The 12,052-nt window shown below is 43.7% G+C and overlaps 1 protein-coding gene across 2 annotated transcripts in view; it reads left to right on the top strand.

The window, feature by feature from the left end:
* LOC109485338 (dopamine receptor 2-like) overlaps positions 1-9,579 on the top strand; it is a 37,658-nt gene extending 28,079 nt beyond the window's left edge. The window contains exons 1-2 of one of the 2 annotated variants that reach the window (XM_019788895.1): positions 2,161-2,247; positions 6,101-9,579. In XM_019788895.1, coding sequence (XP_019644454.1) covers positions 6,316-7,572 — 1,257 coding nt within the window. In that variant the 5' untranslated portion in view covers positions 2,161-2,247; positions 6,101-6,315 and the 3' untranslated portion in view covers positions 7,573-9,579. Of the gene's footprint in view, positions 1-2,160; positions 2,248-6,100 lie in introns of those variants that run through there. The other variant, XM_019788894.1, reaches the window with a different exon arrangement.
* The last annotated feature ends 2,473 nt before the right edge of the window (positions 9,580-12,052 follow it).

Here is a 12,052-nt window from a genome sequence, read left to right as displayed (position 1 = left end):
CTGCATAATAGACAGACTAATCCCCTGAGCCGGGCTGTTCTGGGACTAATGGATTCCAGATATGACTGGAGAGAATGAGATGAAATGTACCGCGCAAATACAGATGGGTGATAAACTTGTCAGCCTGGAAGTCAGCCGTGAACTTCTGCACGTCTTGAGGCCGCACAAATTTCATTTGACGAATGGCAGAGAATATTTAACAACTTATGCCTTTAGTTACTCTCGGGTACGGAAGTATTGTTTTGGGTGGATGACCTGTAGGTTTGGGTACCTGTTTGTCCAGAAAGCACGTAGGTGGAGGAGATTGAAAGGCAAAATGACAGGAATCTTGCGACGGAATCTGGTCGGGGGCCGGCAGGAATAAGAGGAGAATTCAGGAAGCCGAGGATGCTTCCCGGTAGTCTAAAATTTCAAATTTCTCAAGTTTTTAAAGGATTATGTAGTGACGTTTATGACAGTTAGGACGCATTGTTACTTTGCGATAAGGCTGACCGCCAAGACTACTGTTCAAGCAGATTTTGAATGAGAAGACTTAATAATAAATGGTTTTTATTGTCCAAACAGTACCCATGCAGTCGCAGCCTTTATACGGCTGAATTGATGCAGGGTATTACATAATAATCAAGACAAATCACAACGCAACAATCAAATAATACACATAATACACATATTTGTTCCACAAGTATTGTGGTGGAACTGTCGCAAGGGTCTATACGGCAGCCATTCGGCGCCAGATGACCTCAATACGACTTTCCCTAACCGAAGTCAGGTACTCATTCACACCTGGGTGGAGTGAGGAAATTCGTGTAAAGTGCCTTTCCCAAGGGCACAACGTCGGGGCGCATGTTCAGACATGCCCGGGTACGACTCGGAATCGAACCCGGGTCTCCCGGTTCATAGTCGAACGCTCTAACCACTACACCACCCGACGCCACTTCTTCTACGTACCGTTTTTTTGACAGCCAGTTCTTTCTCGTTTTACCTATTGGATACTGTCTTGCTGGTTTGCCACCGCAAGATTTGCTTGCAGATTAACCCCAGACACGTACAGCTTCCGGCGGCTCCTCGAGTAGCTACTGGGCTGCGAATCACTGCCCAGCTGTCGAGAGAAGCAGGTTTTTCTAGGAAAAAGATCAAAATGATTGCGCTGAGTATGCCATCCATAACATTAATCTTGTAAGACCTGCGGGTATATGTACGTTTGAACGGCTTGCAGACAGGTCGGCATCGATTTTAAACACCCAAGAGTGAAGGAAACAATGTCTCCTGTATCTTATACCGCCTTTGAATGTAGCTTTCTTACGAACAATAATACGGAAGCATACACAGATGAACATTAAACATTGAAACCTCCTGTTGAATGTATTCTGGTACAGCAGAGAAACAGACCTTTCCAAATTTTCTATACACATGTATAATCTTGGGGAGCAGGAAGATTCAACAGATCAACTGTAATAAATATTACGGTGACTGTAGAACATCTATTGTCTTCATATCCTAAGGAAGGTTAGGTATAGTCATAACACCTTTGCTAAGAAGGTTATGTTTTCCGTAGCTGTCTACCTGCCTGCCAGTCTGTAAATACAATTAACTCGAGAAGGCTTGAATGGACTGTTTTGATATTCGGTAGGTGGGTGACTTGATGACCCCTAGTACCTCAAAATGATTTTGCTTAAAGGATCATCGAGATTTGTGGTATGTAGGTAACACAAGTGATGCTCAACATAATTAAATGACAGTTATGCAAATTAGGAAAGAATATGCATAATCAATGAGGAAATCCTTTGTACTGGCTGCATCCAATGATGGGAATATTCAAACTTGTGATATATGTACTTAAGAACAAGAGGAACATCGCCATATATTAATCAAGGTATGAGGTCGTGGAACTCGAGATCTAGTTTTTTTCTTCAGCCGCTGACGCAGACACTTAAAAGGATGTGCACTAATGAAAGGTTTACGGTGACGATGATCACCTTTTCCCGGTCGTGAATGACGTCTTCTTTTTGATTTTAACAAGCGTACCGTTCAAAGCTAGTCTTGGTGGCGGCTACCCAGCGTGAATAAGAGCTCTGACGTCATCAGGGGCGTGGTCTTCAGGCGGAAGGCCCGTCAACAGTCGCGCTACTGCCGACGCCAGTTTCTCTCTGACTAGTCCTGTTGTCGCGATCGGTGGATATCGCGTGTGCTGTCAAGTATAAGATTGTCTGATAGTGGTAGAAGAAAGAACCGACTGCTGACTGTGGGGTAAGTTCTGGCCTGGTTCTCAGTGTTTACGTGGGTGATCTTTAGTTTCCTGGAGAAATTGTTTTTGTGCATTGCTCGGTGTGCGGACGATGATCATACCTGATGAGCATTAACGACTTTTTATCGCGGTAATCCGTATTCTGGTGCGATTCGGTTTGTTTTCATCGCCAAAGGCACTTGTAAAGCAAGCTGTTCTGGGCTTATCAGGGTTGTGGTGGATTTTAGTTACGAAAGGTTTTTACTGCCTGTAATTTCAAGATATGCGGTTGTCGTCTCTGACCTGACAGGCAAAAGAACCTACATCAGGGAAAATTACCACTATTGTGTGTGTAGCGGTCATCTGGACAAACCGCCCCAGAGGACCGGAAACAGACCGCATAAACAGCTTTTTACGCCATCCTGTCTACTGTGATATTCACTGAGTTACAACAAATTAATCCAGTTGAAAGCACAGTAACCACTGCAGAGGGTTACAGGGATACTTACTGTTTTTTTAGTGTAAGAGATACTGCAATGTTCACCAAATGCAACTACTATATATACTTACTTTATTGTCTTCAATGAAAATGTCACCAGCATTAGGATATGATATTTCCTTGCGGATGGGATAAAGCCTATTATTAGCCTATTTTCCGATTGTAAATAGGTTTTGGTACATGTGCAAGAAAGTGGTTATTGACTGTCGAGTAGATCTAAATTCAGATTATCCTGTAGAACTATTCATGACTCCTAGTCATTGATACCTATGATTGAATGTAAGCCTGGAGTTGATATCGGGGAGAGAGCCGCGACAAGACAAACATTTCTCTGAGATCAAATTCACCGTGCTCTTTATCTTTAATTTGGAAGAAATGTTGGAAATAGTTGATCCCCGTAGAAATATACATTTATATGACCATATTGGAGTTTATCATGAATCGTTATTATTTTTGCTATGTCACATACGTAATAAGAAAGCTAGATTCTTGACGATATGTTTGCTGCCACATCAAGGATACTTCTGATCGCAGCACTTTGTCGTATGAACGTCTTCAGAGATAGAAGAATGCTGATGATGGTCTCCTCTTATCTATCCCTAGTCTAATTATATGTAACCCTTGGGGCCCCACAGAAAATCTGACAGTTTTCTTCACCGGTACCCTTCTCGTGTTTCTTTTCTTTCACTTCAGTGTCGTGTCGTTCCAGTCTCTAGTAATGATGTTTGATTCTTTACAGTTGTCAGGAATACATGTTTCCTGTTATTATCGCAATCTTCTATACATACTGGTTGGATTTTTCACTCTACCAAATAAGGAAGTATCCTTGAAGCTGCCGTGTATGTGCTTTAATCTTGAGAGGTGCCTGGAGTGAGTTCTCAGAAGACAGATGTTTGTGACTACATCCGCGGTTCGTATGCTTCCTGTGGTTATTACATCCGAATTCTGGATCTCATGTATGCCTGTAGAACGGGACGCCCTTGCTAGCAGTCTGTCGTAAATGTAGGATTTTAAACGTGTTTATCTTGGGGGTGGATTGGTTGTCACGAACCGATGGAACCTTTACCTTTACGTATCAACATATTCTGGCAACCGTGTAGTTTACGTTTGGCAGGTCTGTGCTTAAGGATACAAAATCGGATCAAGTAATGTCGAGATCCTGAACCTTATATGTACCTCATAAACTTATTCTTCTGTTTCAAAATTGGTCAAATCGCAGAATCGCGCCCTTTCTTCGGAGCAACCGACCTGTCATACTCCAACCCTATCTACCTCCATTTGGCACGCTCTCCAGATCCTATGACTCTCCTGATTCGAGATTTGCTTGTCCCACTTTGCAATGACGAAGCACTGTGTTCCTCTAATAGTTTTAGGAAAGAAAGTTTCAATACTCCCAGGTTTATGACGCTAGAATTTGCAATCTTGGATTTTGTAACAGTCTGAACATCTTCATCACCTCTTCTGGTTCCCTCCACTCTGCGTCTCTTTGATCTCAGTAACATCAGCAGCCTTGTGTCGCAGTTGTTATCACAGAATTTGGCTCTGGCAATTTTCATCTTTGGTATGACATTAGGTCTACTCAATATCTATTGGATCTACAGAAAGGGATAGAATAAAAGTGACAACTGATATTGAGCATATATAAAAACGTTTATCTTTGTCCCATGTTACAAGTACTGGAATCGTATGAAGTATTGTTTTTTTTTGTCAGTTGTTTTGTCTATTCTTGGGTAAACAACGGCAAAGATGGGAGGATAATATATCAGAGAATGGGCCATTATGACACTACGTGAAACGCTAAGAAGAATAGAAAACCGAGAAGGGTGGAGAAAACCGGATCTTCTGCTATGCCCCAACGGTCAAATAATCAGACTGAGGGATAGATGAGATGCAGAGAGAATACAGTTATACTGTACTCCTGCTACACAACACGGGAAACAGACATAAATACAACAGCGATATCCAGGATGTGTCCCAGCCAAAGGGCTGCTGTTGCCATCCTTATATAACTTGATTCATTGAGACGCTTTCCACCCTTAAAATGTAATCTCCTTGCTATTTGATACGTTATTACTTGTATCCGTGGTTTCCAGCTATATTATTTGATGTCTGTTAAGATAAACACATGGAAGATGAGCTTTGATGACTGAGAGTTGAAACGTTATTCCGGTGGGATCAGACAGCTCGCCCGCTGTTCTCCCAGCGGGGGTGGGGGTGTTTGTCTTACGCAAGTGATGTCAACGAACCTATCATTTTGATTGAACCGCACCGGTACTTGCATTTTATCTCTATAAACGAATGTGTTATTCATCCGGTATTTACGTTCAGACCAACTGGGGCGATAATTCACTTAATACCCCAACCCTAATAATTACCACCGGTGGTAATTTCCTAATTACTAATATATATACCGACAAGACGTAAATGTTGATGATCAGAATCAATTTGCACGTTTTGCATCCAGTGAACGGTACTTTGCTTACGTGTGACGGTTGATCGCAATACGGAGCAAAACTGTCATTGTCAGTGAGACACGTGCACGGTTGCGTTTCGTCTAATATAATTCATAGTGTTAAAGCACCATTGTCTATGATGAATATCGGGAACATTGGCGGGGATTTATCATGTATGTACATAAGGTAGGTTTTATGACATTTTCTTAAAAGCATGTAATGAAACCCTCTGAGAGAGAATCAAAACACCGGTGAATAAGTGTCCACCCCAAATAATGTGGCCTCCCCATTAAACAGCTGGAGGGTGGGGACGAACTGACATATCTTCATATAATAAGACCCCTTGAGATATAAAAAAAATCCCCCGCAACCAAAGGTTTTGTCCATTCTGTCCCAATGATATTTTAGACGAACAACATTTTATTTTGAATTGTACACTATATAACGATAAACGCACAGAGCTGTTCAACTTTCTCTCCGCTTGCTCAACAGAATTTGTTACATTTCATGCTATAGATACATTTAATTTCATCCTAGAAGGTAATAACCCTTTCTGTGTACAAATAGGTAAATATATCAAAGAATGTTTAGACCTTAGAACAAGTAGTATTAGTTGACTCATCTATTGTTTTGTATGTAGGTTAATTTCGTTCTACCCATGTATCTGTCTGTATATCTTCATGCAGTTTTAGACCTTACGAAAGTCGCTGTACTTTTGTTGTGCCAATAAAGATCTCTGTGACCCTTCATTGTATAATTGAAATATGATGAACGTTACGTTAACAGTGCTAGTATGATCTAAAACACATCTTTGGTCTCTCAGCTGTTGCTCAGCAGTGGTCTGGGAGTGAATCCAACTCCAACAAAAGCGTTCGTTGAGGGACAAACAGGTTGTAATTTGTGTTGTTACTCTCTATGTTCCAGGAATGAAGGGTCCGGTTGCTGCTGACGTCAGCAGTGTGCCGTAAGCAGTTGCAGATCACAGCTGATCGGTGACGTCACCTGCTGGACGCGAAATCTCCCCGCGAAAAACGTGACTCTCGGTTCTGTTTCCTCACCGCCATTCTTTTCGCCGCCCCATCTCACGAAACAAAGACTTGAGTTAGGAGAAAGCACACAGGGCATCTTTGTCTGTAACCATGAATGCCAGCAACGTGACTTTCCCACCCACTGGCATCGCGGCCCCCCAGGGAGGCGCCGGCCCGATCGTCATCCTGGTGCTGTCCCTGTTCACAGTCTTCACCATCGCGGGGAACCTGCTAGTCATCGCGGTCGTGTACAGGGACAGGAAACTCCGGACAGTCACCAACTATCTCATCGTGTCCCTGGCCTTCGCAGACTTGTTGATCGGGAGTTTGGTCATGCCCTTCGGCATCTCCCTGGAAGTAACGGGAGGAGAGTGGCTTTTCGGGAAGCTGTGGTGCGACATTTGGCACTCGCTGGACGTGATGGGCAGTACGGCGTCCATACTCAACCTCTGTGCAATCTCCCTGGACAGGTACTGGGCTATCACCGACCCGGTGTTGTACCCTTGCCGGGTGACAGTCGGCCGGGCCCGGCTGATGATCGCCCTGGTCTGGCTCTGCTCGGCGGCGATCTCCTTCCCGGCGATCGCGTGGTGGCAGGCGGTGGGTGACCCGAGCTCTCCCGACCACCTGTGCCTCTTCACCTCGGACACGACTTACCTGGCCACCTCCTCGTGCGTCTCCTTCTACGTGCCTCTCCTCATCATGCTCTTCACCTACTACAGGATCTACAGAATCGCCGCCCGGCAGAGAAAGAGCCTCATGCAGGGCGTGAAGGTGTTCGACGCGGACGGGAAGGACGGGGAGAGTCTGTCCTTACGTGTCCACCGCGGCGGGGGAAGTGCCGCCGGGAGGAAAGAATCGCTGGTGCCCTGCGGCAACGGGGCTGTCTCCAACAGCGAGAGACTCTCACAGGCCGCGAACGACAAGAAACTGCGGCAGATTAAGATTGCCAAGAGGCTGCAGAAGTTTACAAAAGAACACAAGGCGGCGAAGACGCTGTCTATCGTGATCGGCGTGTTCATTCTGTGCTGGCTGCCGTTCTTCGTGCTCAACATCATCATCAGCGCATGCTCGTTCCAGTGCATCGACGGGGTGGACTTCCTCTACGCCATATTCACCTGGCTAGGCTACGTCAACTCGGGATTCAACCCCATCATCTACGCATGCTCCAGCATAGAGTTCCGCAGGGCTTTTGCCAAGACCCTGTGTCAGTACTGCCCCAAGGGCCTGTGCAAGCGCAAGCACTTCCCGGGTTACTCCGTCCGATCGGCCCTGGCCACCGTGACAGTAGAGATGCTCCAAAGCAGGCACAACGAGGAGATGCCAAACGGCTCGGCGAGAAGGTATAACCGCAGGACCACCATATGACTATATAAGGACAATAACAACGGGGAAACAAAGCTGAGCATGTCAAAGCTACCCCCGTTCAACTATAGAAAATCAGTTTGTACTTTGTAATGACATTTTACAGGTAGATCTATTGTATCCATAAGTTGGATTATTTAATGACGTGAATCGGTTGTTCAAATACTGTATAGGTGTAACTCTTCTTCCTGCTGTTTCTGCGCAGCTATGTCGCTTCTTTTTCAGATTCATTATTATTATGCAGTAGTATTGCACAGGTCTAGCTCATGTACATTGCTGTCATATATCTGCACACGGAGGTTTGACACTAACTTCATTCAAAACTACAGGGATTCGATCGATTGCACCAGACATTATTGCGGTTTCATTAAGCGATGAGATGTTCTTATGGGTAATAATAACGCTCTAGGTTTGACATGTGATATATGAAGCGGTACGTATATTGGTAGATTTTGTATAATTTTTCTCGGCATTGTCATGTTTGGTGATGTTGCATACCTGTCACTGGGGCACGTGGATAGATTAATCTCATGTAAAGGGACATTTTGCAATATCCGTGTGACTTCTAAGTATTTGTTGATATAGAAAGCAAAATGATGTTGAAAGGGGACACAGGCCAGAAGCACACACCACCTCCCTGTTCCTGTTCAGTACGGCAGCTGTAAGGTTCCGTTCTGCCCTAACGCTGTGTGGACGTGCAGTGAGGTTTACGTTTTGGACAGGATTATTGCCTATGTTGAATTTTTCATATTGTAAATTGGTGATACAGTTCCAAGTGCTGATTCAGAATATTTTCCGTGCTGTAAGAAAATAATGAAATTGTGGAAGACTTGCTGCCTCGATAAAGACTGGTACCCTGGCGTGAATTAGAAAACTGGCCGTGATTTGGGGACACGCACGTTTGCCAAAATGAAAAGTCGGATCTTTCCACACGTGTAAGTGACGTCGTGTGTACACTAGTTTTCCTCCACCTGTCTTGTCAATCTAATTAGGTTTAACGACAGTCGCTGTGATTAGAAAAATTAGCCGAAGAGTCTTTCTTCACGTGAACGTGAAGTCGCGTGTCCATTTAAGCTTGTCTTTTCCAGGCGTCTCGGGCGGCCCTAATTGGGCTGTGACGACAGTTGCTGAGGGAAAAAAAACGAAAAAAATTCAGAGCACGGCTAGTTAATTCTGGTATAGAAAAGTTGTGTTGATAGTAACTACTAAGAGGAGTGATAAACTATGAGTTTAGTTCTATCGTAATGCGGCGTCGCACTGCTGACCACCTGCGGCCGAATAGGTTACTCGCCAGAAGTTCGCCGAGTATCCGTATTGTGGGCGAAAATGGCCTGCAGACCTAGGAAACTCGTCGAGTGAGCCATGTTCCTGTTGTGTGACGCTGGCTGTTTCATGTTGATAGAAACCGGACCGTTGAGCGATGCACCGCGGTACGTACGTACTAACTTTATTGTGCTGTTAAAAATTAATTGGCTGTGGACGCGAGCAACAGGTAGGCTGTGATACACAATATCTTGCTGCCAGGGGTTAATTGGGCTTCATCCACAACTAGTGAAAAGGCTGCTAGAAGCTACAATGCATTCAGACTAGAGCAACAGGCAAATGAGCCAAACTTAATGAGCTATATATAACAAAAATCCAATCTATTGCCATGTATGTCAAAGCTTGGAGCGCATGTATGATATTGAATAGGATAACTTAGTTTCTGTGTTTGTGATCAGGTTGTGTACATTACCCGCTGCAGGTACATGACAATGTTGTTCTCTGAAACACCGGGGTGTAAATAATACAGATACCAGTTGATGTATGTCCTACAAAAAGAAATCAATGTGTTGAACTATGATATGTACGATTATTAGCATATTCCATACTGTGAATCATCCCATTGCTGTAATGTCGCTACCTTTTGTCGAACGGACGAAAAATGCTAGGAGGGGATTACGTACGACACAACCAACAACCCGTCCTTTCCTTAACGACAGACGTGCAATAGAAAAGACATGTTTTGTACATTTTTCCAGAAATAGAGGAACTGAATGGAATAGAGTACAAGATTAGAAAGTTGTTTTCCTACACTTAGTCATTGAATAGAATAGAACTTGTCACATCCTCACCCGTCAAATATCTCTACGTTTTTTTCTGACCATGTACAAACAAGACACCTTGTGAATTTTGTAAGAAAGTATTTATACTGGTTTCGAAAAATGTGGTTGTGTATGAGTAAAAACTGTGTATATTTGTACATTGTGTTCTTTGATACATTTCTGAAAAAGACTAGAACTCAGTTGAACTGTCTTCATGTTGAAAGTAGGCGTCACGTGACTCATTAATATCAAATTTGAGAGAAATTTGAGTGGCTGCAGGACGACTGTGGTGTGAGCACGCGTAGTCATGGTAACAGACTGATACAAAGCTCGTTTCTTGTATTGAGGGCCGACAAGAGAAGCAGTCACAAAGCTAATATGCATCGTGCTGTGTTGCACGTAGGTGCCGACTATTCATTACCACAGGCGGCTGAATTGAGATAATGATGCGTTGTCAAAGCCCGGGTAACGTCCTCCGTAGTTAGCGAGTGGTAACCACGGAGCGTGGCACCCGGGATAGTATTGTCATCACTATTAATTGTTGGTATCGACAACCACTGCCATGAAGTCGGCTTCTTTTTAAATCTGATACTGTTATGTATTAATCGTACCAGTAACACTCCGATGTTTGTGTGAGTTTGATAACTCAACCTTTTGAGATTCCAATCCACAAAGAATAAAATATTGAACACAAAGATACGCTTCGGGCCTTGCCTTGATGTTACATGGATTGTAAAGTAGATGTTTATAGACGTTGTAACCTACCATGTTTAAACAGAACAACATTTGTTGATACGTCGATGAAGGTTAGACATCCAGGTAATACGATATGCCAAAAAAACAGTTACTCAAGCAACTGGATATGATTTTGAAAACGTCAGACGTTTCAGCTAGTATCCACTAGCTTTCGTCAGTGACTGAGAGACCAGAGGGGAAAGCAGGTTTATATACACAACCTGTTGATTGATATGCAAATAAAGTGAAGACAAATTTTTGGAAGTCGAAAAAGGAACAAAAGTTAGACAAGTCAAGACAAGATGATGCAAATTAGTCTGAAAGCTTCTGTATTACAGGACAGGAGCTTACACCTACATCGGAGAGACAAGTCGACCGCTTAAAGTAAGGTACAAAGAACATTGCCAACCTAGTGCCAACGGCTACTCCTCAGCTATTTTCCACCACCTACAACACAACCAGGGTCACTCTTTCAAACTCGAGTCCACGGATGTATTAGACCGCGAAACACGCTGGTGGGAACGGGGTGTTAAAGAGGCAATATATGAAAGAATGTACAACCCCACCCTCAACAGGGAAGCCGGGCTACGGGTCGATCTTTCCGGCACTTGGGATTTGGCACTCCCAGCCCCGAGGACAGACAACACTTAAGCTCCTGTCCTGTAATACAGGAGCTTTCAGACTAATTTGCATCATCTTGTCTTGACTTGTCTAACTTTTGTTCCTTTTTCGACTTCCAAAAATTTGTCTTCACTTTATTTGCATATCAATCAACAGGTTGTGTATATAAACCTGCTTTCCCCTCTGGTCTCTCAGTCACTGACGAAAGCTAGTGTATACTAGCTGAAACGTCTGACGTTTTCAAAATCATATCCAGTTGCTTGAGTAACTGTTTTTGGCAACATTTGTTGATGATTTGGTCAAGAGCCACAGGTGCGCAAGTGCTTCTCACAACATGAACAGGCCGTCGGGAGGAATCACTTGCTTCAAAGGTTTCCTTTTTTTCTCCACATCAGACGTGTATAGTAACATTGTTACCCTGTAATTAGATCGTCCATCTTATTTGACTTTCAAACAGCCAACTAGCGGTTTCTTTACTCACGTGTTTGGGCCGGATTGATCGTCCGTCGCTACATCTGTTCGGTAACAAACTGGATTTATCTGTAGTACGCTAGCCTGCTATCTCTCGCTGTCAGGGGCTGATTGGGCCTCTTGCCGGAGAGCTTGAAGAAAGTTGAACCATTCCCATTCCCAGAGCTACCAACAGGATCTAATTATTATTGTCACAATGAAAATCAGTCCGATAGGAGCTCAGAATTCTGAGTCACTATGGAAACCAGTTATCACAGTCTCCAACACCATGGTAACAGGCAGTTCTCAGTCTGACATTAATTAATTGGTCCATGTTAGTACATATACATAAATTAATAAGCTTAAGGTATTTCCAATTCTCCCGACGAAGAGCTTCTATGGGCTTGTCAAATGGAAATGGTACTAGAATCGTGATGTCTCAGGCTACTAGTATCTCACACTCGGAGACAAAAAAAATATAGTTCCAGCACATACTGTACATGGTCACGGGTACTGAACTTTGTGTCAGCTTCGATAGGGGGAGACAATTCATAACATACATCTTTCTGTTCGTAAAATCACTTCTGTTCCCT

This window comes from Branchiostoma belcheri, unplaced genomic scaffold, assembly GCF_001625305.1.
Source record: "Branchiostoma belcheri isolate BF01 breed outbred unplaced genomic scaffold, Haploidv18h27 scaffold74, whole genome shotgun sequence".
Taxonomy (NCBI): domain Eukaryota; kingdom Metazoa; phylum Chordata; class Leptocardii; order Amphioxiformes; family Branchiostomatidae; genus Branchiostoma; species Branchiostoma belcheri.
This window is presented reverse-complemented; position numbering and strand designations above follow the sequence as displayed.